Source organism: Pseudopipra pipra, chromosome 19 (genome assembly GCF_036250125.1).
Source record: "Pseudopipra pipra isolate bDixPip1 chromosome 19, bDixPip1.hap1, whole genome shotgun sequence".
NCBI classification, from domain to species: Eukaryota; Metazoa; Chordata; class Aves; order Passeriformes; family Pipridae; genus Pseudopipra; species Pseudopipra pipra.
In genome coordinates this window covers 12,558,149-12,585,771 of record NC_087567.1, presented here as the reverse complement: position 1 = coordinate 12,585,771, position 27,623 = coordinate 12,558,149, and the positions used below count along the sequence as shown (strand labels likewise).

The following is a 27,623-nucleotide window of genomic DNA, read 5'->3' as shown; positions in this document are numbered from 1 at the left end:
AAACAACGTGCTACGTGTGTAGGAAACAGAGAGCTGAGGACACACTCAGAAAATCCAAATATGATAAGGTAAAAAATATAGTTGCAGCAGCTGGACAGCCCTAAGTCCTGCTTGACAAAAAGCCCTTCCATGTGCTATTTTAAGACTGTACTATTTTCACCTTTTCTGATCCCAGATAGATTATATTTCCCAGTAAAGACAGCCTCCCTGCTCCTTTCTGGAGGGCTGTCAAAGAGCATGAGCTGTCCCATTTTGTACCTACATCAATAACTTAAAGCATAGCATTATCTCTGGTTTTCCTCGGTTTTCAATTCCAAGGTCTGAGATAAGGGCAGCACTTCCATGGATCCCCCCTCTCTCAGACGACCGACACTCTGGTGACAACAGGGCTTTTTCTCCAGGATTCTTCTTGCAATCAGTGGAATCGTCCGGGGCCCCCGGGAACAACCGGGAAGAGCCGGCGGCGGCAAACCTCGTGAGCTGCCGAGAGCACCAAGGCGAAGCCTCCGCGAAAGCCGCGCCGTCGGCCGGGGGCCGCAGGGGGCCCGGGACCCCCCGCCTTGGGCCCGCCGCGCCCCGACCGGCTCGGGGCCTCCGCGCCCCCTCCCGCTCTCGGCAGCAGCATCCTCCGGCCGGGGGCCATCCGCCGCCCGCCCCGGTCACCCGCGGGAGCTACGCGGACCGGACGCCGATGTCCGGGGCCAAATGACCGGCCTCCCGCTGCGCCCTGCGAACTGGGGCAAGGCCGGAGCCCGGCTCCGCGGGCCACCCCCGGGCCGGCGCGGAAGGCCCCGCACCGGGGCGGCCGGGGGGCGCAGGGCCGAGCCCCGCCGGCAGAGCGGCGGCGGCACGTCCCGGGGCGGGGCGGGCAGTGCCGCCCGCGCGGAGCCGGGGAGGAGCTGCCGTCGAGGCCGCGGGGAGGAGGGGGGAGGGGGGAAACGGGGGGCGCTGCCGTGGGGGCCGCCACGTGCGGGGCCACGCGCCCGGGCGGCCCGACCTCCCCCCCGGCCCCGGCGAGAGGCCGCCCCGGGCCCCCGCCGCCCTGCGGGTGAGGCTGGAGGCCGCCGCCGCCGCGGCCCCGGCGCCGGCAGGGGCGGCGATGGCGTCGCGGCCGGGCGCGGGGCGCGCCCCGACGGAGCGGCCCGCCGTGCCGGTGCGGCGCGGCGCAGACCCCCCGCTCCCTCCCCTCGCTCCGAGGGGGCGGAGGGCAGGGCAGGGCGGGGGCTGGCCGGCTGCTGCCCCACGCGGCGCCCGGGCTGGCGGCGCCCCCGGCGCGCTCCCCGCGCACTCCGTGCCCCTCTGTCATGCTCGCCGCCTGGGAGCGGGCGGCGGGCTCCTGTGCCGGCAGCCGCGCCGCCGAGCCCGCGCCGCCGGCGCTGCCCTCGCCGCCCGCCGCCGACCCCCGTCCCCGCGGGTGGCGCGGCGGGGCGCGGCGGAGCGCGGGCGGCGCTGCCCGCCGCCGGGGGCTGGCTGCTGCTGCTGCCGCCGCGGCGAGCGGCGGGTGGCGGCGGGCGGCGATGGGCACGGCGGCGGTGCACCTCCTGCTGCTGCTGGGGCTGCTGCACGCCGGGCCCGGCGGCGAGGGCAGGAAGGGCTGGCGGCGGCGAGGCCCGGCGGCCCGCGAGCGCGGCGAGGCGGCGGCGGCGGCAGCCGAGAGCTTCCCGCTGGACTTCACCGCCGTGGAGGGCAACATGGACAGCTTCATGGCGCAGGTCAAGAGCCTGGCGCAGTCGCTGTACCCCTGCTCGGCCCAGGCGCTGCCGCACGACCTGCGCCTGCACCTCCTGCACAACGCCTCGGTCACCTGCAACGACGGCAGCCCGGCCGGGTGAGTCCCCGAGCCGCGCCGGCCCCTCCGCGCGCCCCGGGGCTGCCCCGCGCGGCCGCCGCCGCTCCCCCCGGCCCGGCCCCGAGGGCTGCGGCGCCACCGCGCGGCCGCGCGCGGCACCGGCGGCGACAGGTGCAGCGGCGCCTCCCGGGCGGCGGCCCCGGCGCTTCCCGGGCGGGCGCGAGCGGCGCCGGTGCCGCCGCCCCTCCCGCCGCCCCTCCCGCCGCCTCGGCGCGGCCCCGGCCCGGGCGGCCCCGGAGCGCTGCGGCCGGGCCCGGCTCCGGCTCAGGCGCCGCCCCTTGTCTGTGCCCGCAGCTACTACCTGAAGGAGTCCAAGGGCAGCCGGCGGTGGCTGCTGTTCCTGGAAGGTGAGCGCCGGCGTCCCGGTCCCCCGCGGCGGCGACCGCGAGCGGGGCGGCGGCCCGAGGCTGCCCTCGGTGCCCCGGCCCTCGCGGGCCGCCGTCCCTCAGCCACCGGCCCCCGGCCCCTCGGGGCCGCCTGACCCCTGTCCCCTCGCCAGGAGGGTGGTACTGCTTCAACAGGGAGAACTGCGACACCCGCTACGACACCATGCGACGGCTGATGAGCTCCCGGGAGTGGCCCGCGACCCGCGTGGGTGAGTCGCTCCGAGGAGCAGCCCCGAGGGACCGGGGCCGGGCCGAGGCAGGTGCCTGGTCGCTGCCCCTGATGCTCCCGCGGGCACGGGCAGACGTTTGGGTGCACAGGTATCGCAGGTACTGAGTGCTGCTCTCTTTGCTCTCTCTGCTTGTGCTGCAGCCGCCTGGATACCCAAACCTCCATCACTCAAACAGATCGTTTAATTGCCTATATTGGAATTCACCTGCTAGGATTTGTTTTTTGGGGAAGTACTTAAGTGGGCATCACAGGTCTTTTCTATACTGCAAGAAGCTTCTAGACAGGCTTCATCTGTGAATCAAATTCTCAATGTCACATCTGCCTAAGGGCAAATTTAGAAATGTTCCTTCCCCTTCCCTTACCAATGTTTTTCATCACGAATGTTTGTTTTCTGTGTGGTCAGAGGTCTTGCATGAGGCTGCTAGGGCTCCTCTGAAGTCACAGACTCATCTGTACATTTCTTGTTTCTTTGTGCCCATCTGCAGGAACTGGGATCCTGTCCTCGCAGCCAGAAGAAAATCCCCACTGGTGGAATGCAAACATGGTGTAAGGAGGGACAACGGAGGGAAGTAGCTTTATACTTAAACACCATCTCCTGCCTTTCAGGCTGCTAAAAATGCTGCAGAGATGGGTTAAAATTAATACTTGGGAGAGGAAATTGTGTGTTTCCTCATTTGATGTAGTTCAGCTCTCTAACAAATAGGGCTACGAGGTCCAGAGAAACTTAAGTTCAGTCTCCTTGGGGTTATGGGGTGATCTAATGGAGAAAAACTGGGGATATCCTAGAGAGCCTTCTCAGATGGCTGCAGTGGCAAATCTGTCAGAAGTGGTGGGTTGATTGTGTGTTACACATCTGCCAATTTGAGAGGAATGTGGAGCAGCTCTCCTAGTTCAAAGAGAAATGAGAGAGACCAGTTTATATATGCATCTGTACAGAAGGGATGTTAATTTGCCTCCTGCAAGATGGAGACAAAAATGGGAAGATAATTCCTTCAAAAACCTCTGGTGGTTGCAGTCAACGTTTATACTGCACTGACAAGAGTCTTCTCATTTTCCATGTGAAAAACTGAAGCATAGAGAGTTTCCCTGTGGCAAACCATCCACCGTGGGATAGCTGAAAGAAAAATCATGGCCCATCGTTCTGTCTCCTGAGCTCAGTGCTTCAATTAAATTGATAGAAGACATGTTATTTATTGATTTAACTCAGTAAAACTACTAGTGTTCAGGAGAAAATACAAGGCAGTTGTAAATGTCACTTGTTTTACAGGCAGGTAAGTTGTCAAACTGGACAGAAACTCTTCCCTTTTCCCCTTCCCAAAGTTTAATTTTCTTCCAGCTAGGTGACCCCATCCTCACCCCGCTGTGCATGTCAGAGGCACAGCAGGACTCACACAGCTCTCTCTTACAGATTCATCCCGTATTGCTCAAGTGATGTTTGGAGCGGTGCCTCTTCCAAGTCTGAGAAAAGTGAGTGTTGCTGATGGGCTGTTGCTGCCCCAGACATCACACATTAAAGGATGTGGCCAGACTTTTGTGAAACCACATGGATGAAGAACAGGCTTTTTCTTGCTGAAGGGCAGGAAAGAATATCAAGCTACTTCCAGATAAAACATCCTGATCTCTTTAGCTCAGGCTGTTTTGACATAGTTCAGAGCCACTGCTTGCAGAGATGTTACACTGATCCAGTATGCAAGGATTAGAAGAACAAAATTCCTTTTAGTTGAATATCCAGGTTCTAGCACACAGCAAATTAATTGGTGTAGCTGAGCAAATTAATTGTGTGTGACTTTGGCATGGCTTACCTGAGAGGAAGGACTGTGAATTTAGTGTCAGACTTTAATCAGGAGGGTATTTGGCCTTAGACAGGAGCCATCATGTGTGAGGCTAAAGCCGTCTGCAGGTTTCTTGGGAATCAGAGGATAGTTCATCTCAATCCATGCATTGCCATCGGCTGTCGTTCTGGTGATGGCACAGGTACCCTTTCACTTCATCCCAGCTCCTTGGAGCTGTTGCTCCAAGTATCCACGACTGCTGGTGGTACCAAGGAAGTGGTGTCTGTGTAGGTGTAACACTTTGTGAAGCATTGCTTGTCTGAATTGGCTTGATAAATGGGGAAAAAGGGGAAGCAGTAAGTTGGAACTGAGATTCCAGGTGGTAGAAAGGTGTGTGTGTTCCTCCTGTATGGAGATAGGGTCCCAGTACCTTCCTTCTTCTTTTCCTTCTCTAAGTTTACCCATTTCTAAGCACTGTTGTAGGAAGGTACTTGTGTAATTGTGTATTCAGATCACTCTATTCACTTTCTTTCAGGGAAGCAAGTTTTGTATGGGGCAGGGAGAGTTTATTAGGTGTACTTGGTACAGGTGGATAAAATGAACCTGGGTTAGGTTCGTAATCCCTTTGGAACGTTCTTAAGCATTTTTGGAGAGGAAGTAAAAGTCTGAGCCTGGAAGGAAACAATTTTGTTGACACTGAGCTGTCTCTTCCAGATGAATATGCCTTCATGGGAGCACTGATCATTCAGGAGGTTATAAAGGAGCTGGTGGGAAAAGGTCTGAGCACTGCAAAAGTGTTGCTGCTAGCAGGGAGCAGGTAGGTATCCACCAGATTCCCTTTGGTGAGAACAGATTTCCACAGTAGAAAGCTGTTAGGAAAGGTAGCTTCTAGGACTACAGTAACACTAATATAGCAAACCCTGTATCTCTTCTCAGTTTTCTCCTCTAAGGGGTACACAGGGGAGGATACAATATTATTTCCGCAGCTTCCGGTCCAGATAGAACCAGAATAAAAACAGAAAACAGAGAAAATAGTAACAAGACAAAAGCTTGCAAGATAATAAGATAAAAGCTTTGCGTTCTCTGCATCAAGAATGCTGGTTCCTGTTGGCCCACATCATGAGACACACCCCTGCTGCAAATTGATTCAGGACACTAAATTCAAACCCAGACTTGCCTCACACAGGTGCACGAGATTGTTCCGTGTTGCACAAAGCTCTGGTACACTCAGCATATGTTACACAGGGGTATGATAGAGAAGCTGCAAAGGGTGCATTCATCTCACTTCAGATTCTTTCAGTCTATTGAGCAGCCAAACCTCTTGCAAATGACACAGAGCATATATATCTGCCAGAAGAGAGCATAACAACAGGACTTGGTTTCTGAGGTACCAGATGGTTACTCAGCACAGTTACTTTATTTGTGAGTGTTTTGCAAAGCAAGGAAATAACGTGGTGACTACCAATGTCATGGTGAATGGTTGGGTATCTCTGCTGTGGGTAAATGAAGGTGTTTATAGTATGTCACTGCTGGCCAGGTGTGTGACACCTGTGTGTGCCTCATGGCTGCAGTGTTGACGTTGCTGTTGCAGTGCTGGAGGGACAGGAGTGCTCCTGAACGTGGACCGAGTGGCAGAGCAGCTGGAGGAGATGGGTTATCAAGGGATTCAGGTTCGAGGCTTGGCAGACTCTGGATGGTTCTTGGATAACAAACAGTATCGCAGAACTGACTGTATCGATACCATAACGTGTGCTCCAACAGAGGCCATCAGGAGAGGAATAAGGTACAGTCAGATACTCTAAAGTACCCTGCTGTAAGAGGCTAGATTGTGGAGAAGATGTCCTCCTTCTCTATCTTCCTTCATTTTGATACTTAAAGAGTATTTATTCTCTACATCAGAGTTTTTTCAGTAACTTTATTGAAAAAGACAATAATGTAAAATCTAGACGTGTAAAAGAACACGTGCAGTTGCAGGTGCTCTAAAATGTGTCGATGGGACAATGTAGCCAAGAGAGAGCTGTGCTATCAGTTGGAACTCTAATCAGAACAGAAATAGACTGGGATATGGAGAGGCAGTTGTTAGGATTGCCCTGTGCCTCTCATTCTGTTATTGCTTTGTTTCCTAGATACTGGAATGGCATTGTTCCTGAACGCTGTAAGCTGCAGTTTAAAGAGGGAGAGGAATGGAATTGCTTTTTTGGGTATAAGATTTACCCCACTCTTCGATGTAAGTTTGAGGAGAGATATAAAATGAATTCTAAAGTTTCCTCTGTATCCGCAACTGCCTTGGAGCAATCTCTTTTTCAAATTTTTTGTCTTCCTAGGTCCAGTCTTTGTTGTCCAGTGGCTCTTTGATGAGGCCCAGCTTACTGTAGACAATGTACACCTCACTGGCCAGCCCGTTCAAGAAGGGCAGTGGCTCTACATCCAGAATCTGGGTAGAGAGCTGAGAAACACCTTGAAGGATGTGACGTAAGTGTTTTCTTGAGGAAAACCTGGCACATTTGTTTCTAAGGGACATTCTTGTCCAGCGTCCTGGCATTGTTTCTCAGATCTCTGCTGAAAAAGGAATATTGTAAGTTTGATAACTATTAGCTCATCCACATCAAGAATCTTGCCTTTTTCATTTCTGGGTAAAATTCCATCTTCTCCCTAGTCCAGAATGTTCTGTTCAGCAGGAGTTGCTTTGTCCTTCAAGACGTAATCCACGTTTCCTTTCTTTCTTTAGTGCAAGCTTTGCTCCTGCCTGTTTGTCCCACGAGATCATCACACGCAAGTGAGTTCTTGTGCAGATCCTCTGAGAGGTGAACGGGGACGTGGCTGGGGAACGAGCCCATCCTGGCATCCTGACCCCTCTGATGAGACCTGTACGGTTTGTCTTTTCAGTCACTGGACTGACATCCAGGTGAAGGGGACGTCGTTACCCCGTGCCCTGCACTGCTGGGATCGGAGCCTGCATGAGAGCAACAAAAACGGGAAGGCCCCTCTGAAAGGCTGCCCAATTCACCTGATTGACAGCTGTCCATGGCCTCACTGCAACCCCTCGTGCCCCACAATCAGGGACCAGTTCACAGGGCAGGAGATGAATGTGATCCAGTTCCTCATGCACATGGGGTTCGATGTTCAGAAGATGGCACAGCAGCAGGGCCTGGAGCCCAGTAAACTCCTGGGGATGCTCAGCAGTGATAACTAGGGAGGGCTTGTCAGAGGGGCAGAGATTAGATCAGGAGGAGAGAGACTCTCGGCCCTTCTCCCACACTTTCTAATCTTCTTCCTTGCGCTCCTGCAGGCAGATGCACGCTCACATCCAGGCACGCTCACACCTGTGCACACCCACGTGCTCCCACGCTCTTGCACACTTTAGGGTGTGTCAGGAACAAAACAAAAAAAAAAGCAATTTCTTGCTTACGCTGTTTGGCTGGAACTCGTTCCCTCCAAACTCCAGGGCTGAGTTTCAGCCAGTCACATCCTCTTCCTGTGTTACACAAGGCAATCGGATACAGGGAGTAGCAAAGCCATAAATAGCAGCGATGAGAACCTTTCCCAGATCTGGGACGTCTTCCCTTGCCATGAATTTTACATCATAGACTTGATACAAGTGGTGTAAAAAGCAAGCACTGGATTTCTTCTGTCCAACTAGAAGTGAAGGAATGATTACATGACTTCCTGGAGGTCAGCATCTCATGCTGAGTCACAGTGTACAGACCCAGGACACGTGCTAGGGATGGACACTCTTGTACTCAATTTATTCGTATTATTTTATAAAATGACTTTTTTATTACTTTTTTTTTAACTAAGCAAGAAATATAAATGATATTGTTTTGTAACATATTTTTTTTTAAATAACGAAGAAACCTCTTGCTACTTTGGCAACGTGGACATATTTATTTTAATATGTAAAATGCTATTTATAAGGGCTGACCAGAGAACCATACCTATGTCTTTGTAAAGTTGTATATGCTGCTCATTTGGATGGGTTATCCTGATGGTCACTTCTGCCTGGGAGAGGGCTAAGGGTGGTGTTGACAAATTTTTATTAATTAGACTTCTGTGTTCCCCTTGCAGTGTTCCTTGTTATTGTTTCTCTGATGAAGAGGTTGTAACATGAGGTTTAAGTACAGAGACTTTCACCCGGCACCTGATGTTTGCAGACTTCCACAGCATTTTTGGCTTGACTGTGATTTCCCAGGTACTCCAGGGCACTCAGTTGAATGGTGCAGGGAGATCTGGCTTTGCAGTAAAGGCCTGTCTTCCAGTGAGGGAAATGTTTGATCAGACTGTCAGAAGCATTTGGAACAGAAAAGGCAGCACAAGACAAGCATCAACGTATTTCTCTTCTTGTAGTCACTTGGGAACACACCCACTTCAGCACAGAGAATCCCCTTTGGTGGTAGGGGGAGGAGAGCAAGTGAGGGATTGGGAATTCGTAGAAGAGACCGTTCCTGGGGTGGGAGCTTCCCCCTGCAGCACAGGGTGTGGGGAGACTTGCATGAGGAGTATGGCTTACTCCCTGCTGCAGGAGGTCCTGGACCAACTGTGTGTGGCTATGCAGTGTGTAGGCCACAAAGAATTCAGGCCTTTTTTTAGAAAAATTCCCTGCACTTTCAGGATGGGCCTTACGAGGTTAGAATGGTGGTGCTGTTTGTGAGATCCCTTGTCTTGGGTAAGGAAACCCCAAGAATGAACCAAACCACAGCCCTTTGGTTCCTTTTCAAGGGCTTCAGGAAAAGTTGGGCAGGAACATGGAGGGAATCAGCTGTCCTGCTGAGCGTGATGGGATTAGCACACACTGAGATAAAAAAGTAGCTAAAGAGAAAATGAATGATACTGCCAGCAGAACTGAAAAGCAGGAAAACATCAGTGGAGTTTCCCTATGATCAGTTTGGTGATTGCTGATATCCTTTATGTTTTAATGACTTGGGTATAAAAGTGAAATTGTCCTGATTACATTTTTCATCTGTTTTCTGCTGTGCAGAAGCCACTGACAAAAGGGCAAGGCTGGAAGAATTCAGTACCAAGTGTTTGTGCTCTAAGATCTTGCAACTAGATGAGGTTTTTTGTCTCAGAGGAAAAGTGGCTGTGGTCCATCTGATGCACTGCTCTGCTGGTGTGATTTTGGGGACCTTTGCCTTCTGCCAGCACTGCCTTCAGCACTGAGGGCTCTCCAGAGGGCACCACTTCTCATGGGAAAGCAGAAGCCAAGCAGCAGGACCAGCTCTGCCCCCCCCAGCATCACCAGTTGGTCACAGAGTGTAGGGCAAGGGGGGATGTGTCCTCAGGTGGACTGTGACATGGAGTGACCCTGTGCTCTCTGCTGGTCCCTGGGCAGGTAGTAAGTGATGACCAGGATATGCCACAATACAGTCAGTAACACACTGCCAATGAGGCCTGGAAAACAACTTCTAGAGGTGAAGAGAGAGGAAGGGCAAGACTTTTGGGGGAGAACCTCATCACCTGGAGCTCCTCAGCTCTCCTGCTGCATTTCCTGGTTGGTGTGATGTTAACTGTGCAACTTCCACCCCAAATGAATACAGGTTTTGCACTTTTAGCACCAGAGGTCTTAAGGAAAATGGGAGGGACTTGAATGAAAGAGACACTGAGGTTACAAGACAGTGTCAAAACTGAAGGTAGGCACATTTTATCCTAAGAGCCACAAAAACTGTACTGTTCTTATGTGAACTGTTCCATAAAGTTATCCTGCTTCCACACTGGGATTAGCACTGCAGATGAGGAGTCAGCAGTGCTGCCGTGGGGTAAGGCAGGAATTTTTCTACTCCGCTGTGGTTTTCATTTTTCCCATTCTGAAACTACATCAGAAATTTTCTTCCGGGCTTTTAGAGTTAGAATTAAGAGACTTGTGGGTAGAGACAAAGTTTTGGGCGTTGTGTGCCAGGCAGGCTCCCTGTGGAAGCTTTGATCCCACAGGACGGAGGGTTTGACACTATATATCGAAATTTGTATTCCAAAACAGAGCTAAGAATATCAAAGCAATTTTTTTTTTTTAACAAGTGTATTTGGTTGTGGCATTCGGAGATACAAGAATAACTGGTCTCCACGTAAGTAAAACAGAGACAGGGATGAGTTTAAGGAAATGGTGAGGACTGGCGTGCTAAACCTTCATAGCCACAAGCTCTCACTAAAGCTCAAAGCACAGCAGGTAAATGTATTGCTGCTCCAGATCTACTGCAGCAAAGTGAGTCAGCTTTTATCCAGCCTATGGCCTAAATCCTTTCTTTCATAGGGTTTGTGCTGCCTTTGGGCTTGTGCCCCTACTCTTGGGTCTGCAGGACTGAGCTGCTGCTCCTGCAGTGTGGCCAGATCACAGCCTTATGCCACAGTCAGCCCCCTCCCTTCAGTGCGGGGGCTGCGGGGGGGGAACGGCAGCATTCCAGTGACCCCAGAGTTTCTAGAACAGCAGAAGGATAATCAAGAGCCTCTGGTGGAGCTCGCAGCTTCAGTGTTAAATAACACCGGCTCCCAACAGCTGAGGGGGGGCAGGACTCATTCCAGAACTATTAATAAAGCCCCTATTTATACTCCAGGTTCCTGCAAACGGTGCAGCAGAAAACTACAGCTGCGGAGCTAAAATGGAATAAATGTCAGCCTCCAGGGAAAGCACCATCCTGCGGGAAAGGAGACCACAAAAGGACAGCACAGGGGCAGGTTTCAGACCTGAGGAAGCAGATCGAGCGGACGGCAGCACCCTGAGCTCACAGCCGGTGGGCAGAGCCAGCCAGTCACCTCCCTGCAGCCGCAGGTCTGTGCAGAAAGCTGCCAGAGCCGCGGCATCAGAGGCAGCTCCCACTGATGCCGGCAGAGACCAGCAAGATTCGAGCTGCCACTCCACTGAGTTGGGACCAGGTGTGACTCAGAGCAAAAGAGCAAAAGCCTGAAAGGACATCTGAGGGGGCTTTTGCCTGCATTGTCTGCTGGACTGGAAGGATGATGGAGAGCACAGGAGGGCCGTATCTAAACACGGCTGCAGTGACCTCCCCTGTTGGAATAGCTCGATTGCTGCAGATGACCTTTGGATGCACCACGTTCAGCCTGGTCGCCCACCAAGGCGGGTTCAGCGCTGCCTACGGCACCTTCTGCATGTTCGTCTGGACCTTCTGCTTTGCGATCACCGTGTTCATCATCACCTGTGAGTTCACACACCTGCACAGCTGCCTGACTCTTTCCTGGGGAAACTTCACTGCTGCTTTTGCCATGCTTGCCACGCTCATGTCCGTCACGGCCGCGGTGATCTACCCGCTCTACTTCGTCCAGGTGGGCTGTTACCCCGTCGGCTGCGAGGTGAGAGACTTCCGCATCGCAGCCAGCGTCTTCGCGGGCCTCCTGTTTGTCGCGTACGCTGCCGAGGTGTTCTTGACCAGGGCAAAACCGGGACAAGTCACCAGCTACATGGCCACCATCTCCGGGCTCCTGAAAATCGTTCAGGCCTTTGTGGCCTGCATCATCTTTGGGGCGCTGGTGAACGACAGCCAGTATGGCAAGCACGTAGCGACGCAATGGTGTGTGGCTGTCTACAGCTTTTGCTTTGTGGTGACAGTGGTGGTAGTGGCCTTCAGTGTCACAGGTAAGACTGCCTTGCTGTGGTTCCCCTTTGAGCGCTCTGTGGTCATCTACACCTTTGGGGCCGTGCTGCTCTACGTGAGCGCTGCAGTCATCTGGCCAGTGTTTTGCTTTGACAGCAAGTACGGCTCCCCACAACGCCCCAGCCTCTGTGCCAAGGGCAAGTGCCCCTGGGACAGCCAGCTGGTGATCGCCATCTTCACCTACGTTAACCTGCTGCTCTACATCCTAGACCTGGCATACTCCCAGCGCATCCGCTTTGTCTCACACCTCTGAAATGGGTCAGAGCCGTCCCGGCACTGTGGAGCCGCTGTGGTTGTAGAGGGATGGGCCATGAAGTAGAGAGGCACCGGGCAAAACCATCAGCCAAACTTCGAGGTGAAGACCGACTACATTAACAAATTAATGACCTGGAGTGGGTGGGCTGCAGCTGATACCAGGCACAGTCCACCTCCCCCATGGTTCTGCCCAACCTGCCTGGTGCCAGCACGAAGGAATGACACAGCTCCATGTGCATCTGCAGACAGCAGGAATGCTTGCAGCCAGGGCTGCAGGCTACCAGATTACTGATCCAAATATTAGGAAAGATGCCATGGATTTTGAAACTGCTACCAACACTTAACAGGAACGAACTGACTACCCAGGAACTCAGAAAGTTAAAAGCTGCATCAAGGAACACCAGTCCTGGAGATGAAAACCAATCCCTCAGAGTTTGGGTTAGTTTGGGCAGTGTGGTGAGACATGGAACGCCTGCAAGTGTGGGCAGTTCCAGCTGGGCCATTTCTGAGAAGAACATCATAGCTTTAATAGTATTTTGAAGGTTACCAGTCCTTTCCCTTCCTCTCCTTCGCTGTCTAGCACAGAAAAGGAGTAAACTCAAGCATGTACCTTGGAGGAGGCTGGGTATTATTTAGCAAACACTAAGTCACTACAGAAATGAAAATTTGCAAAGCTGGGTCTCTGCTGCTGAGAATCAAGGTGCAGAGCAGAGCCAACCTGCAAAGTGACTGTGTGTGACCTGCTGTCCTTGCTCGAGCAGCACAGAAGGTACCTCAGCACAAGCTCTGTATTGGTTTATGGGCCGCTGTTTCTTTATACTGATGTCAAGATTTTTTTTTCTGGAAGCTTAAGGATAAATTCTGGGGAGATAGGAAAAGGAAGGCAGAGATTAATTGAACTCACAGTGCTGCACAAGAGACCAAAATGGGTGGGGAGGGGGCATGGACAGGACGGGACATGACAGAATTTGCACACGCTGGTAACAGACTGGGAGCACTGCCCCAGAGCAGCTCAGGTGCAGGATTCCTGAGCCCTCTGCATTACTGAGGAGCCACATGTCTTGGACCCATCCCTGATAAAATACCCACTTTTAAGTCCCACACTGCTCAGCTCAGATTTCAGGCTCAATAGGAATCTTCATTTGTTCCAGGGAGAAGCCAGAATGTCCGAGTGCTTGTGCAGCACATGCAGACTCAGTGCTTTGATTAAAATCTCCAGTAGCTGCCTGTGAGAAGCAAGATTTGTTTTTTAACCAAATTAAAATAAAGCTGAATGGCAGATGTACACATACATCTCCTGAGATCTGAATGCTGTCACCCTGCTCTCCACACTTCCATTGCAGCAGATACAGCCCCTCTGCTTTGTGCCCAAAAGCAGAGCTCAGTTTATTTTGATGAATGAAGGCTGAACACAGAATTAAAAAAGTACAGACATGGGACAGCTGAGACCTCTGAGTGGATTCTTTGCAGCAGAGTCACTTAGGAAAAAGGAAGGAAACTTACCTTTCATCAGTGCTTTGTGCAGGGTTTGAAAAGCAAAGAGAAAACTTGTTGGGACAGATTGTGTTGGATAATTCTGTACTGAGCAAGGACCAGCCCTTAGCAGTGGGGAGCATTAGCCAGGAAACAGGGCAAGAACTGGGATCCAGTGAAAAGGGAATGCATGGAAGAGCCTTCCAAGGGGGTTTTCTCTTCTGCAAGTCCCCATGAAGGGCAGGCAATCTGGAAGATGTGGTCCAACAAGAGGCTGCTAAGGCAAGACCCAAGACTATCTGCTATAGATATAAATCAGGAGCTTTATTTCTTGCCACCCAAAAGACTTACAGGTTGTACAAGTACAAAATGCTGATTTGGGAAAGGAAATCCACTTGTGTTGGAGGTGGCAGTTTACAAACAGCCACTGCACACTAAGGGACCTCAAGCATTTATGATGTATTCCTGTTAAAACCATCAATGTGAACAAATTAAGCTGTGTCACACTTGAAAATTACTTGGTTTTTGTTATTACAGAGCACTAAAAACCAAACAGGTGCCTGTGAAGCACCATGGCTTCTGTTATAAAATTCAACCCTGCAAGTCCAGGCAGGTTGCTTGAGGAAAGCCCTGTCCTGCAGGCCCTGGTGTGGCTCTGGGAGGCTGGGAGGGCAGGGAGAGGGTCACCAGCCCCAAGTGCCTGCAGGCTGGGGGTGCTTGGCCCCAGATGTGACATTGCCAGTCACTCAGGCAATGGCAGCTGTCAGAAACCTCCTCAGCTGGTAGCTGTGGTTCAGCCAGGCACTGCTGGCTTCTTGCTGGGAGGATTTTGCACCAAATAGGAGCAGGAGCAGCAACGTGATAAAATCTGACAATGACATGGAGTTGATATAACTTACACTGAGCCAGGGACAAAGAAAGGCCAGAGAGAAACAGGTACGTGCGAAACAATGGGGGTAAAATTGAGTGCCTTCACAATGAGGAGAAAAGAAAATTTAACATGGAAATCATGATCCCACTGACTGGAGGAGTGAAAGACAAGTCATTGCCAAGAACAGCGTGTTCAGATTTAGCTTTCTCATCTGCCAGCCAAAGACTAAGCAAAAAATGTGAGCATGGTCAAAATGGCAAAAAAAGATTGTGTGGACAACAATCCTTTATTTTAGGAGAAAAAAAATAATAAAAAAAATCAAAACCTCATGCTTTAGTGGTTAAAACACTCCCCAACCATTGGAAACTATGAGATTGCCCAATCCAGGGCAGAGAACATCCAGTATTTGCTCAGCAGGATTTACCAACCAGCTGTGTCATGATTCAGTTCATCAAAACCCCTTCATTTCCAGAGTGTATCTACCCCCTTAATTAATAGGTGAGGATCAAGTAGATCACTGTGAACTGGGCTTCATGAGACATCAGCCATTCCCAACCTTTTTGGTAAGCTGATGCCAGGATGTGTGTGTGTTCATTCAGCATTACAGACTTGTGTTTGCAGCCAATCTCGACAGAGCCCAGAGGATTCCAGCCTGGACAGATTGATATAAAAATCTGAATCGTTAACACGTTGGGTTTGGTTTGGTTTTTCCCTTCTCCTTCTGAAGCCTTTTGGTTCCATATCGCCAAAAGACAGTGTTTAGGAATATTCGCTCGCAGGAGAAACACTGAGATTTATTTCTGTCAATCAAGGAGCAAGAAAAAAGACACACACACTGAAAAGAAACCAATACAGTAAGATGACATTCAGGAAAAAAAGCACTGCTCGGTGCCTGGGATTTATAGGGACACTTCACACCGTTCCGGGGCCACACTGCCCCAGGCCCGGCTGGGAACCGGGCGACAGACACTGCCCCGCACTTCACGTGCGGGGAAATCCCTCGGGAAACCTGCGGGCAATTGGCAGAGCACGAGGTGCCGCCGCTGCGGGACCGCGGCCGCCGGGCTGCTCCCGCAGGACCCGCAGGGCGTCCCGGCCGAGGCGGGTGGCGGGGAGGGGGGACCCTTGGGTGCGGAGCAGAGGGAGCGCACGGGGGACCCAGAGCCGCTTCTGGCGCCAGCTGCGCCCCGGCCCCACGGGACTTTCGCGCTCCGCGGGCCGGTGCGGGCCAGGCCGGAGGGCGGTGCCGGCACTGCCCGAGGGGGCCCGGTCCCGGCCGGGCCGGAGGGCGGTGCCGGTGGCGGCCGGGCCGGAGGGCGGTGCCATCGCGGCAGCCCCGGGACGGGCGGGCCCCACTCGGCCCCGCGGACGCTCCCGCAGGATTACGGCGGGCGCACAGCGCCGCCTGGCGATCGGCCACGGCCCTGCGCGGCCCCGCGGGCGGCGAATGATGCAACACCCGGGCCCGGTTGCCCCAATAGCTGGCGAGGGCTGCGCCGTTGGCCCCGTTCCTCACCGCTGAGTGGCCGGAGGGCCGGCGTGGCCCCGCCCCGCCGCCCGCCGATTGGCTGCGCGCCGCCGACGCGCCTGGTGATCCCGCCTCCCTGCGCGCGCGGCCACGTGGACGGCGGCGGGCCCGTGTTCGGCGGGGCCGCATCGCACCGGCCATGAGCGTGGGCTTCATCGGCGCGGGGCAGCTCGCCTTCGCCCTGGCCCGGGGCTTCACGGCGGCAGGTGGGCGCGGGGCAGCTCGCCTTTGCCATGGTCCGGGGCTTCGGGGCGGGCGGCGCCGATCCTCCGGGCTGATGATCGATGCCGTTCGCAGGGGTCCTGGCTGCGCACAAGATCACAGCGAGCTCCCCGGACACCGACCTGCCCACCGTGAGCGGGCTGCGGGTGAGTGCGGACGGGCGACGAAGTCCGGGTTGCGGTGCCGCCCCCCGGGTCCCCGCGGACCTCAGCGGTCCCATTTCTCTCCAACCGGTGCAGAAAATGGGCGTGAACTTCACGGTGAGCAACAAGGACACGGTGAAGAGCAGCGATGTCCTCTTCCTGGCCGTGAAGCCGCCCATTATCCCCTTCATCCTGGAGGAGGTGGGCCCCGACATCGAGGCCCGGCACATCGTGGTCTCCTGCGCAGCCGGCGTCACCATCAGCTCCATCGAGAAGGTGAGGGGGGGCCGGGCCGTGCGATGCCGGCCGTGAGCTGGCCCCACTTCTCTGGCCCCTAGGATGCAAGGGACAGGCATTACTTGTGCTCCTCAGGACTAAAGTCACGCAGCAGCAGCCAACTGGTTGCTTTCGGTCACCTTGCCTGTCCTCATCAGAAAATGCTATTAGAGGTTTTATCCAACTCTTCCCTCACATAAGGTGCTGTCCGATCATGTTTCTCTCAACAGCAGTGGGTCATCACCCCTGAATTTCTGCTGACTTTATGCTAAGTGTCTGCAGGAGCTGTTTTGGCAACCTCTGGGTTGATGTGGGAATGAGGCCTTTGGGATACTGTTCCCAGCCCGGCTCTGCCCAGGTCCCTCTTCGCTGGTACTTCCGAAGGCTTCACATTCATATATGGGCTACTGTGGCTCAAAGCACGGTCTTTAGGGTACCAAGTCTCTCTTTTCCCTTTGCTTGTGTTGTTCTTGCCCATTGGGAGTTCTTTCCTGGACAGCCCATTGATGCTAAATGTGCACTAAAGCTAATTTTTCCCCTTATTTGTTTTCTTCCTACTTTCTATCTCCAATTATTTTCTGCCCTAAGAAACTCTGTACCTTCTGCCCCACACCAAAAGTGATCAGGTGCATGACCAACACCCCTGTGATTGTCCGGGAAGGTGCTACAGTCTATGCCACTGGAACTCATGCAGATGTGGAGGATGGGAAGCTCTTGGAACAACTGATGGCCAGCGTGGGCTTCTGCACTGAGGTGGAAGAGGACCTGATCGATGCTGTAACGGGGCTCAGTGGCAGTGGCCCTGCGTATGTATGTGCTGTTTCCTCAACTTGTGACAGTCTCGGGCAGAGCAGTTGGCTTTGCCCACTGTAAAGCCTGTGAAAATTCAGCTTGTTATTTCTTGTTTTTCCCATCACTCACATTTGCAATGGGACATGTAGTGTGGGTATCCAGTTTACAACCATTTTGGGTCAACTGAAAAGGTCTGTTACCAGTCAGATGAGTCTGAAGTGTGAGCCAGTGTGCAGTGTCCATGTGTTCATGTTGCAAAACATAGGCCTGTAGTTAGCATGATGCAAAAGCTGAACTTCTCCCATTCCCCCCAGTCCTGAGCTGGAACTAGTGGGAGGGAAGGCTGACATGGCACCCAAGCAGTAAAGGGGGAGGCTTTTGTCAAGTCTGTAAGTGGAAGGAGTCACAGCATGATCCTGGAGCTCTGGATTCTCTCCTCCCCGAGACTGTCAGTCCTGGAGCAGAGACTTGCAGTCATGTTCTTCCTCTGTCTGGTCTCAGGCATTCACTGCCCTGGATGCTCTTGCAGATGGGGGAGTGAAGATGGGCCTTCCCCGCAGGCTGGCTGTTCGACTCGGAGCACAGGCTTTGCTGGTCAGTATTTCCTCCTCCAGAACAAATCTGAGTCTGTGCTTGCTCTGTGCAGAGGATTCTGCACGTCACGGTTTAGATTATCTTGGTCCTTTCACTGGATCTGCATTAAAGAACGTGTTTGGTTTGACTGCACACAGGTTCCCAGTGAGGGACCATAGGAAGTGTCTGCAGCAATCTGCTGGCACTGGTGGTGATGTGGGAGCTGGGGCCTGGGAAACTGTGGCTCCTCTGCAGGCTTCTTCAGCTCTGAAAAGTGTTTTGGCAGCCTGCAGGAGCCCAATTTTGTCTGCTGTGAGTGTTGGTGCTGCTCTGTGCAGTGGAGAACAGGAGTGTGTGACAGCGGCTTCCTCAGTCAGAGCTCTGGCAGCTGTTTTCCTTGCTACAGGGTGCTGCCAAAATGCTGTTAGAGTCTGAGCAGCATCCTGGTCAGCTGAAGGACAATGTCTGCTCGCCCGGGGGAGCCACTATCCATGCCCTGCACTTCCTGGAGAGTGGTGGCTTTCGCTCACTCCTCATCAATGCTGTGGAGGCTTCCTGCATCCGGACAAGGTGGGCACCTAGGAAGTCCTAAAGAGCCTTAAAAACTTGCCCCCCACCCTCCCCATGTTCCTTTTGCTATCTTCCTCTCCCACCACCCCATTGCAGAGAGCTTCAGCATTTGGCAGACCAAGAGAAGATCTCCCCGGCAGCCATAAAGAAAACTTTGCTGGACAAGGTGAAGCTGGAATCTTCTTCTCTGTCTGTGGCATCCGCTAGCAAAGTCAGTCTGTTCACCAACAAGAGCAAGAAGAACTGACCAGGCTGCTGTAGTCTGGCAGTGCTTGAACATCTGGGTCTTGGCTCTGGCCAGGACAGGGTTAATTTTTGCAGTAGCCAGGAGGGGCATGGCCAGGACCCGGAGGTTATTCTACACCACCTCAATGCCACGTGCAGGCAGAAGGGTCCCTTCTGGTTGGTAGCCTGAAGCGAGCAGTCATTTCACAGGGTTAAAAATCGTGTGCGAATCGTTCGCTTCTCCTGTACACTCTTATTAATATTATTGCTGTTGCTGTTTGTTTCTTATCTCACTGCTGTTTCTAGTAAATTTTTCTTATCTCAACCGATGATCTTTACATTTTGTGCCTCCAGTTCTCTCCAGCCTGCTGCAGCAGGTGGAAGGGGGAGTAAGCAGTGTGTGGTTTGGAGTGTTTCAGTGGAACACTAAATTGGGGAATAGTATTACTAAACAATAACAGTCAGTCTCCTCCATGCTATTTCTCTTCTGTCTTAGAAAAAATGCTCACTCTGAATGTTGCTGTCCCCAGTACTTGGCTCATGGCTTGCAGCAGTTGTGGGGCAGTGCTGTAGCAGAGGGTCTTTAGCCTGTAGTGGAGTTGGTGCAAACTGTCTCTGGCATTGGTGTTCTCTTGGGCAGGGGTGATACCCTCGGCAGAGCTTTATCAAGGACATTGTTTGTCCAGAAGCCTCCCAGGACTCAGTGTTCATGGTGTCCAATGCAGAAATGGTTTCTAACAGGATTTTTTAAGATGTTTCAGAACTTTTGGTTTTGAAGGTTTGAAGGGATCCACCTTCTTTCCCCATCCTGCACCTGCTGTCAGAGCTTGTGTGTTGTGTCTGTCGTTATTGGCTGCAGCAGACGCTGCTACACAAACGGCGCCCTATGGGTGCCTCGGGGGCTCAGCCCAAAATCACCCCTCGGCCGGGGCGGGGCGGGGCGGGGCGGGGCGGGGCGGGGCCGGGCGCGCCCCCTCCCTCCCCCCGCCCCTGGCGGGCGCGCGCGGCCCCCTTAAGGCCCGGGGCGGTTGCGCCGGGCGCTTCATGAATGGAGCCACGTGACCCAAATATCACGTGACGCGTCCGTGAGCGGCGGCGGCGGCTCGCGCGTCCCGGTCCCTCCCAGCGCGGCCTCCCCGCCCCGCCCGGCCCGGCCCGTCCCGGCGGCCCCGGCAGGAGGTGAGCGCCACCGGCTGCGGCGGCGGGCGCGGCCCTGGCTCCGTGCGGGGCGGGGCGGCGGGCCGGTCCCCGGGGGGCGGGCCGGGGCGGGGCGGGCGCGGCGGGCCCAGGATGGCGGGCGTGGCGGGCGCGGCGGGCCCGGGAGGGCGGCCGGGGCCGCCGCGTGTCGGCAGCTGCTTCGCGGGGCCGCTACCGCTGACTCACGGCGGGGGCTTCGGGGCCGCGCCCGCCTGGCGCCGCCCGCCCCCGACCCCTCCGACCGGGCCCCGCTCCGCGGCCGAGCAACAGGTGCGCGGGGTCGCTGGCCCGGGGCCTGTCCCCGGCCCCGCCCGCCCGCTCCCGGGGCCGCCCGCGGACATCACTGGCGCGCCCCGCCCCTCCTGCCCGCGGCTGCCGCCGGCCCCGGTCATCTCGCGTACCGGCTCTCCTCAGGCCGAGCCTGTCCCTCCCGGTGCGCCTGCGACCTGGTCCCCGGCCCCCCTCTCCCCGAGCCGCCCCCGTTCTCCGTGGTGGGTGAATCTCCTCCCGAGGAGGGCACGTCCAGGAATGTGAGGAGCCACCGGGTCGTCTCGTCCCGTTCCCGTAGCAGAGGCTGGGCCACAGGCAGAACAGCCCCCCTCCCCACGGCCGACTCCTCGTCCTCGGGCTGCTCGGTAACCAAGGACGTGTGGCTGGGAGGTTCTGGCTCCTGTTCCGTGGGGGCTGCCTGGTGCTGCAACGTCCCCGGAGGGGAGCGGGTTTCCTCTCCCGTTGGAAGTAAGCTGCTCCTGTGAGGCTGCAATTCCTGATCGACACGGAGGGTCCAGTGGTGTGTGTGCACGGGTGGGTCTTACTGTCCAGAGCTGAGGATGTCTCTGGCAGCCCGGGATACATGAGGTTCGAGCTACATGGTCGGAGGAGGGCACTGCCGTGGGCTGGAAGGGGTCTCTCAGAACCGGCCCTTTCCTTTAGCTATGTGAGCAGAGTTAAAGTCAGCTGGATGGGCAGGTCCCTTGAGGGAAGAATTGTTGTCAAAGTGCCCAGGGTTGGATGAGCTCACCAGGAACCCCCAGTGAGCGGGGGACGCAGGAGAAGCACTGTCCTGACTTCATAGGTGACTGGGGGAATCATGAAAGGAGACTCTGTGATCTAATTTGCCAGAAAGCCAATAAGCGGAGTATGAGATCTCCCCTGGGAGAGAGTGTTCCCGGTGCTGTGGAGCCCATGGGGGCACAGCCCTCGCTCAGCCCACGGGCCTCCTGCCGCGCTGGAGCGGTGACGTCACCGTGTTTACACGGGCTCGTGGCAGGTTCTCCATCAGGAATGTGGAGAAGGCCCCGTTGAACCGTGCGTGGTGCTGTCAGCTCTCGTGTGCAGCCGCTGAGCTGAGGGGAGAATTGGCTGCGCTTGTGCTGAGTTCAGGCCTTTTGAGCTTGGGAGAAATGTGTCGAGGCTGCAGTTTCTTCATTGCAGTCATAGTGTTTGGCACTTTTCAGCGTGATTTTTCTTCAGGAAGCTATCCTGAGCCATCAGCAGTCTGAAGAGTTATGCCAAGCTTGGTCCCTGCTGTGGTGCCAGTTCTCTCTGTGATCTGCCAAACAGCCCAGTTCAAATGGGACCTGGAAAATAGCCAGCAACTCTCTGAGTTATTCTTCCTATTCTACTGACTGTCTCATGTTGCTGCATCTCATTTTGCTCCCCTTGGGAAGTGGGACGAGGAGAGGTGGTCTCACCGGGTGCTTTTGGGGACAGTCCTGTTACAGCTATGATGGCTGTTGTGGGAGGCCCCTGCTTGAGAGGGTGTTGCATTTAAGAGTGCAGAGGCAGGAATGAGTTGCTGCCTCTGCTGTGTCCGGCTCTGCCAGCATCTGCTGTTTCCCAGCCTGCTGAGGAGCTCTCTTCCCAGTGCCCTGCCTGATGCATCATTTGTGTGCCTTGTTTATTTCGGGTCTGCTGTAATGAAGGCAGGGTGACTACTTGCCAGGCAGCTGGAAATTCCTTAGTGCCACAAGGCAAACAAATTCCCGTGGTCCTGCTGACCGCACCTGCCCTCAGCTCCTTCTGCTGATCAGAGGATGGGGCATGTTATTGGTCTCCCCAGCTACTCCCTTCCTTCTCCCCTTTTCCCAGCAGCTGTGTTGTTTACCAGGTAGGAACAGAGGAAAGAAACATCGCAATTTGGGAAAGAGGGAAGAATTGATTTTCATGTTGCTCACATGCTGCCCATCCTGCCTCTTTGCAGCTGCCTTCCCTGGGTGGCAAAGTGACCCTGCCTGTGCTGGTGTGGTCGGGTGCAGCAGACGTCTCATGGAAGGAGCATTGTCCTCTGGCTATAAATAGCCTGGCTCCTGGCAGGCCACAGGCTTTGGGAACAACTCTGCTGGTGTCCTGGGGACTTCTGGCCCCGCTCACCTCCCGTGGGTAGTAGATGCACTGTGGGGAACCTGTGCCACTGCTGCTGGAAGAGCACGAAGTCTTATTTGCTGATTTGTACATCTGATTATGGGCTGTAACTGGACATCAGCGCTGCTGACAGCAAGGCAGGGGCAAATAAAAAATTGTTTTTTGACACCTGAGAGATGAAAGGGACAGAGGCACCTGTAGGCTGCACAGGAACACTGACCAGGGCTGAGGGGGTGACAGGTGCAGTCTGGGCTGAGGAGGGTGCAGTCTGGGCTGCTGAAGGCACAGCCATGTGCCTTTTAGCACTCCGAACTAAAAAGCCTGAGAGGAGGAGGTATGTGGGGAAGAAGCAGGAGCCTGGGTATAAGTCTGTGTAAAATCAGCCCTGGGAATTGCTCTTACCAGTATTGCTCTGAAGTCCTGTAGTCTGTAGCAGGGAAGGAGTTTGCTCTCATCTGGTTTTGTCACCTTTAATCTGTTTTCTTGTGAGCACACCTTGGCTCTAAAGATAAGGAGGGAGAAGGTGGTTCTGGGCCCTGGCACTGCTAGAGACCAACGGGGACTTTCTTACAGAAAAGCCTGACAGCTAGGGACAGCTTTGAGTGACTGGGAGAGGTAAGGCTGCTGAGGCATCAGCCCAAATTTATGATGGGACTCCACTGTGTCCAAGGCTTTCCCTTGCCCAGGGTCAAGTCTTCTTGAACCATACCGGTTCGTTCTGGGGGACACCTGGAGTCCGGTAGGACTGGGGAGCTTCTGAGCTGTGGTTGGGAACCTGTTGGAAGGGTGTGTTTGGGTGATAAGGATGAGGCTGGGAGCAAGTGGTGCAGAGTGCCAGCCTGCTGAGTCAGCATGACTGGCCTGGAGCAGCCGTGCTCTGGACCCTGCCTGCTGCCTGCCAGGCTATTTTTAAAAATGTGGCTTCCGTGTATTCTGACTCCTCCTAGTTTTTTAATTTCCCCCACCGCAAGCAAAAAACCAGCATTGCCACAAAGTCTCTGGGAGCAGGGGTGTGGAAGGGCAGCAGTTTCTGCTCAGGAACAGAGTCTGCTTCTCGTGAGTCCAGCTCAGCCAGTTTCTTGTGAAGTGTCCTGCGGGGAGGGGGAAGCAGGATGTGCAGCAGCATGGGCCATTGCTGGTGGACTCTGCCAGAGGAATGCCGTGGGCTCTGTTGTGTCCCGGGGGCTAACCTGGCCTTCCTTCCCTTCCAGAACCTGACTGTCAAGGCTGTCGTGTTATGACGACCCCCAATAAAGGAAACAAGGCCTTGAAGGTAACGCAGCGGGTGGAGGAAAGGGGCGTGGGGGCAGGTGTAGGCATCTGCCCCAAATGTCACACGTGTGTGCTGCTTTCTCTCCCAGGTGAAGCGGGAGCCAGGCGAGAATGGGACCAGCTTGACAGATGAGGAGCTGGTGACCATGTCCGTGCGGGAGCTGAACCAGCATCTACGGGGCCTGTCGAAGGAGGAGATCATCCAGCTGAAGCAGCGTCGGCGCACACTGAAGAACCGGGGCTACGCAGCCAGCTGCAGAGTCAAGCGCGTTACCCAGAAGGAGGAACTGGAGAAGCAGAAGGCAGAGCTGCAGCAAGAAGTGGAGAAGCTGGCCTCTGAGAACGCCAGCATGAAAATGGAACTCGATGCTCTCCGCTCCAAATACGAGGCTCTCCAGAACTTCGCCAGAACCGTGGCCCGGAGCCCCGTGACCCCTGCACGAGGGCCTCTCACCTCCAGTATGGGGCCCCTCGTCCCTGGCAAGGTCGCTACTACCAGTGTCATCACAATAGTGAAATCCAAAACGGACGCCCGGTCTTAGTGAAGCGAGTGCTGCCTGAGCTTGTCTGTGCAGGGCAATTAGGCACAAAACCAGCCTGGAATCCCCAAAGCACAAACCCTCTCCACATGGGTCCAGGTTCCTTCGACTTGGCCCAGGACTGGCCCGCTGATAGCTCCAGTTTATTTTGTTGTGTCCAGATTGGTATGAGCAGTGGTGACGCGTCCCTTGTCCTGTGCAGACAGAGCCTTCCACCCAGCCGTCTGTAGCCCTCGGGTGCCCTGGGGATGGACTGTGAGAATTTGGTTTCCTGCCCAAAGAAAGTCTGTGCAGCATGGCTGATGGAAGGGCGGGGGGGTGGCCCAAGGGAGGCTTTCTTCCTGGGGGCTGGGAACCCTAATTTTGGTCACTTCCAAAGGCTTTATTTAATGACTATTCTGGGTGGTGCATCTCGGCACATGAACCTGCTGCTTTTGTCTCCTTTGGTACCCGTAGTTGCAGTCGGGATGTTCTGTGTCGTAGGTTTTTATTCCTTTCTAGGTGTGCCTCTGTGCCCTAACCGTGGGTTTCCCTCAGATGTCCGTGGCATTAGCTGTGTAAACTGGCAGTGGTGGGAAGGATGACACTGCCGTGCTCTGCAGCTGCAGCCCCAGCGCCAGGGCCCTGCAGGGCCCCGCACCCTGGGGAGGGAGGGAGGGACGGTACCGTGTGGACTGCAGGCCGGTTTTGTGCCTAATGTGTTGCACTGAACAAGACCAAAATCACTAGTTGTTCCCATGTTTTGAGGGTATCAAGTGTCTCTAGTGTGATGGTTTACACAACCAGTTTATGTGGTTAAATAGCCCTTTATTTAAAGAGAGAAACATCATTTTAAGATTATTAAATTATCTAAGTTTAAAATTGGACAGAAGAGAGAGCGTATTTATAGTCAGCTTTTTTTACCTGAGAAGGAGAGAATATTTGACCATATGAATGGGGAAATATTCTCGGAGACTTTGCTAGTTAAAAGTTAATAAATAAATAATTTTAAAGTTTCTCATGAACCTCCCGCAAACTGTTTGTGGCTCTGAGGTTAGTTTTTATAAAGAGTTCTCAGACTTTATTTATAAAACTTAGAAAAAGACAAAAAAAGAGGCAAGTCCTGTTTGATATCTTTTTGCAATTGTACCAAAAGTGACTTATTCTTGACCTTGCTGGCTTCTGTCATGTCCCCTCATGTTGGGTGCTCTGCTCCCTGAGCTCTCTGCAGCACTGTGCTGGTGCCGGTGCCTTTGCCGTGTGCTGTCATTTCACACTGTCGTTGTTTTCCCTAAACTCGACTGAGAGATTGAGTTGGAATCTCTCTGAATTCTCCAGAAGAATTCTGGTGCGCAGGCAAAGGTGCTGCTGGTTTGGAAAGCAAGACTGGCTGGCTGGTGCAGTGATGCCTTCCCAGATGTGTGCAGTGGGAGCATGGGCAGCTCCTGCTGAGCAGCTGACAGCAGGTAACTTGGTTACCTGGATAGGAAACACTGCACTGTCCTTCCTGCAGCAAAGCTGGCAGAGAAGTAACATGAGGGAGGCTTGTCTAGGTTTAGAAGACTGATGAGATTTATCTCTGGAATTAGATCCTGTGGTCAGAACTTGTGTTGCTCTCATGGCTCCCTTGAACAAGGGGGGCAGGTCTGCCCACTGGGCAGCACGGGACCGGCTGGTCCCTGGTGTCTGTGTGTTGCTGGCCAGTGAGCTGTGGCAGGGTCACTGTCCTTCCTGGGGCAGCTTCCACCTGGGGGTTGGGAGAGTGCTCAGACTCACAGCTGTGACATGGTTGAGAAGCTGTTTGTGGTGAGGCTCCATTTCCACAAACACTGACCCCCTTCTCCCCTTCCCAAAGATTTGAGCTGATTTACTGAGTTTTAGAGAAACAGGACATGAGGGTGAAGCCCATGTGATCTCCTGGCTGCTGAGGGTCATCTGAGGGGAGGGGACAGACTGGGATGGCACAACTGAAGCTGCAGTCTCGCGGGGAGGCACAGCCATACTGGGTGGGTTTTGGGGATGTTTCTCATGTTGCTGAACTGATACTGCTGTCCCCTGGGCTGAGGAGCAGATCAGCCTGAGAAAAGCTGCAGTGTGGCAAGAGGAGCAGGTAGTTGCTGGGGATTTCCTGCTGGAGGAGGAGATCAGCTTGGCTCTGAATGAGTGGGAGTTTAGGGAGTTGTTTGGGATTCTTTTCCCAGTGAACTTCCCGAATGGGGAGCAGGTTAGAACATTGCCTCCAGACTTCCCCCTTCCAGCCCTGGACTTTCTTTTCTCTGAGCTGAAGTATCTGACATGCCACTTCCAGCTGCACCACATGGGCCATGCATTGTGCAGTGCTCAGCATGGAGCTTTGGGCTCTGGCCTTTGTCTTCCAGCTGGTGGTGTGGTGCCTGGAAGAAGTGAGATTTTCCAAAACACAGTTTTGGAAAATAGTCCTGGTTTGTCAGTCCCAACCCTGTCCCGCCTGGACCTGGCCTGAGACTGAATTGGCCAGAGCGCTTCAGAACCCAGCTGAGGCCTGAGCTGGCTGGGCCGGGTGAGCGGCAAAGGTGTGTGTGGGGCTGGTTCAGAGCTGAGCTCCACAGCTGGAGCCTCTGGTTTGAGGAGGGCCCCATTGACACAGCAGGTGACGATGGGCAGCCCTAGGCCATGGAGGGCTTGCTCCCTTTGTGCTCTGTGGCAGGGAGCGTGTCCGGTCCTTCCCTGCGGTGCTGCTCTGCTGTGAGGCAGGATAGGGCCGGCAGCAGCACTGACTGCACCAGATGTTAATGCTCTTGTTCCTCCTGCCTGCACTGTCCTTGCTTGCTTGGAGCCCCAGCCTGCTCCAAGTGGGCCTGTGTGTTCGATGAGGACTTGCCATGTGGGGAGGAGCGGGTGAAGGCCATGGCTGAAGGGTGTGGATGTGGTAAACAAGCTCTGTGGTGCTGGGCTGGATGTCAGCGAGTCCCCGGTCCCATCCGAGTGCTGCTTCCCTATGGTTTTGCTTTGATCTCGGTGAAGTGTAGGACCCCGAGTGTTGTATTTCTGCAGTGTCCAAGAAGTCTCCAGTCCCCTGCCAGCTGGCTTCCCGTGCCCGTGCGAGGTGGCCCTTGCCCAAGCTGTCATGCTGACTTCTCTCGTATATAGTGTTCTGGAGTGTGACAATTCTTGTTCCTGAGGTGCTCGTCCGTTTGGTTTCCTGCTGTGAAGGCTGTCGTGTTTTCTTTCTTTTCCTGGTGCTGTTCCGGGGGGTTGGGGAAGGGTCCTGGTCCTGCCCCAGCCTGCCCGGGGAGCGTCCCCGGCACCCCCGGGATTTGTGTATCTTGTGAATTGTGTACAGTCGCTCCCGGACGGAGCCGGGGCTGGCGGACGGCGGGGTCAGCCCGGAGGGCCCCGGGCTCGGTGCAGGCGGTATTTATTGCTAAGTTATTGGCGTTATTTATTCTGTACAGTGTCCGCCGCCTTTGTACGCGACAATAAACCGCTTCAACAGCCGCCGCCTGCGCGTCCTTGGGGGGCCGCCCGGCG

At 54.5% G+C, this 27,623-nt stretch overlaps 4 protein-coding genes across 14 annotated transcripts; all 4 read left to right on the top strand.

Moving 5' to 3' along the window:
• The first annotated feature begins 1,502 nt into the window (after positions 1–1,502).
• NOTUM (notum, palmitoleoyl-protein carboxylesterase) lies at positions 1,503–8,565 on the top strand. Of its 2 annotated transcripts, XR_010435338.1 has the most exons (12): positions 1,503–1,828; positions 2,144–2,196; positions 2,349–2,444; positions 2,950–3,010; positions 3,873–3,931; positions 4,951–5,053; positions 5,828–6,019; positions 6,363–6,463; positions 6,561–6,708; positions 6,965–7,012; positions 7,123–7,908; positions 8,302–8,565. XR_010435338.1 is itself a non-coding variant. In XM_064676341.1 (11 exons), the coding sequence occupies exons 1-11, from the start codon at positions 1,518–1,520 to the stop codon at positions 7,427–7,429; spliced, it is 1,479 nt and encodes a 492-aa protein (XP_064532411.1). In that variant the 5' UTR covers positions 1,503–1,517; the 3' UTR covers positions 7,430–8,300. The 2 variants fall into 2 exon arrangements, 1 of the variants encoding a protein (XP_064532411.1); XM_064676341.1 differs by lacking the exon at positions 8,302–8,565 and having other exon boundaries at positions 7,123–8,300.
• Positions 8,566–11,172: 2,607 nt separating this feature from the next.
• MYADML2 (myeloid associated differentiation marker like 2) lies at positions 11,173–14,762 on the top strand. Its single transcript, XM_064676355.1, has one exon. It carries the CDS (start codon positions 11,179–11,181, stop codon positions 12,085–12,087), a length of 909 nt encoding a protein of 302 aa, XP_064532425.1. The 5' UTR covers positions 11,173–11,178; the 3' UTR covers positions 12,088–14,762.
• Positions 14,763–16,011: 1,249 nt separating this feature from the next.
• Positions 16,012–19,087, top strand: PYCR1 (pyrroline-5-carboxylate reductase 1). Of its 5 annotated transcripts, XM_064676322.1 has the most exons (7): positions 16,013–16,167; positions 16,259–16,329; positions 16,423–16,602; positions 17,191–17,412; positions 17,896–17,988; positions 18,374–18,537; positions 18,634–19,087. In XM_064676322.1, exons 1-7 carry the CDS (start codon positions 16,101–16,103, stop codon positions 18,782–18,784), a joined length of 948 nt encoding a protein of 315 aa, XP_064532392.1. In that variant the 5' UTR covers positions 16,013–16,100; the 3' UTR covers positions 18,785–19,087. The 5 variants fall into 5 exon arrangements, with proteins under 5 accessions (XP_064532391.1, XP_064532392.1, XP_064532393.1 ...); XM_064676323.1 differs by lacking the exon at positions 17,191–17,412; XM_064676324.1 differs by lacking the exons at positions 18,374–18,537; positions 18,634–19,087 and adding an exon at positions 18,254–18,364.
• A 728-nt stretch (positions 19,088–19,815) lies between these two features.
• MAFG (MAF bZIP transcription factor G) lies at positions 19,816–27,590 on the top strand. Of its 6 annotated transcripts, none has more exons than XM_064676333.1 (3): positions 19,816–19,941; positions 23,535–23,596; positions 23,685–27,590. In XM_064676333.1, the coding sequence occupies exons 2-3, from the start codon at positions 23,561–23,563 to the stop codon at positions 24,135–24,137; spliced, it is 489 nt and encodes a 162-aa protein (XP_064532403.1). In that variant the 5' UTR covers positions 19,816–19,941; positions 23,535–23,560; the 3' UTR covers positions 24,138–27,590. The 6 variants fall into 6 exon arrangements, with proteins under 6 accessions (XP_064532403.1, XP_064532404.1, XP_064532399.1 ...); XM_064676334.1 differs by lacking the exon at positions 19,816–19,941 and adding an exon at positions 20,206–20,229; XM_064676329.1 differs by lacking the exon at positions 19,816–19,941 and adding an exon at positions 20,464–20,594.
• Positions 27,591–27,623: the final 33 nt, after the last annotated feature.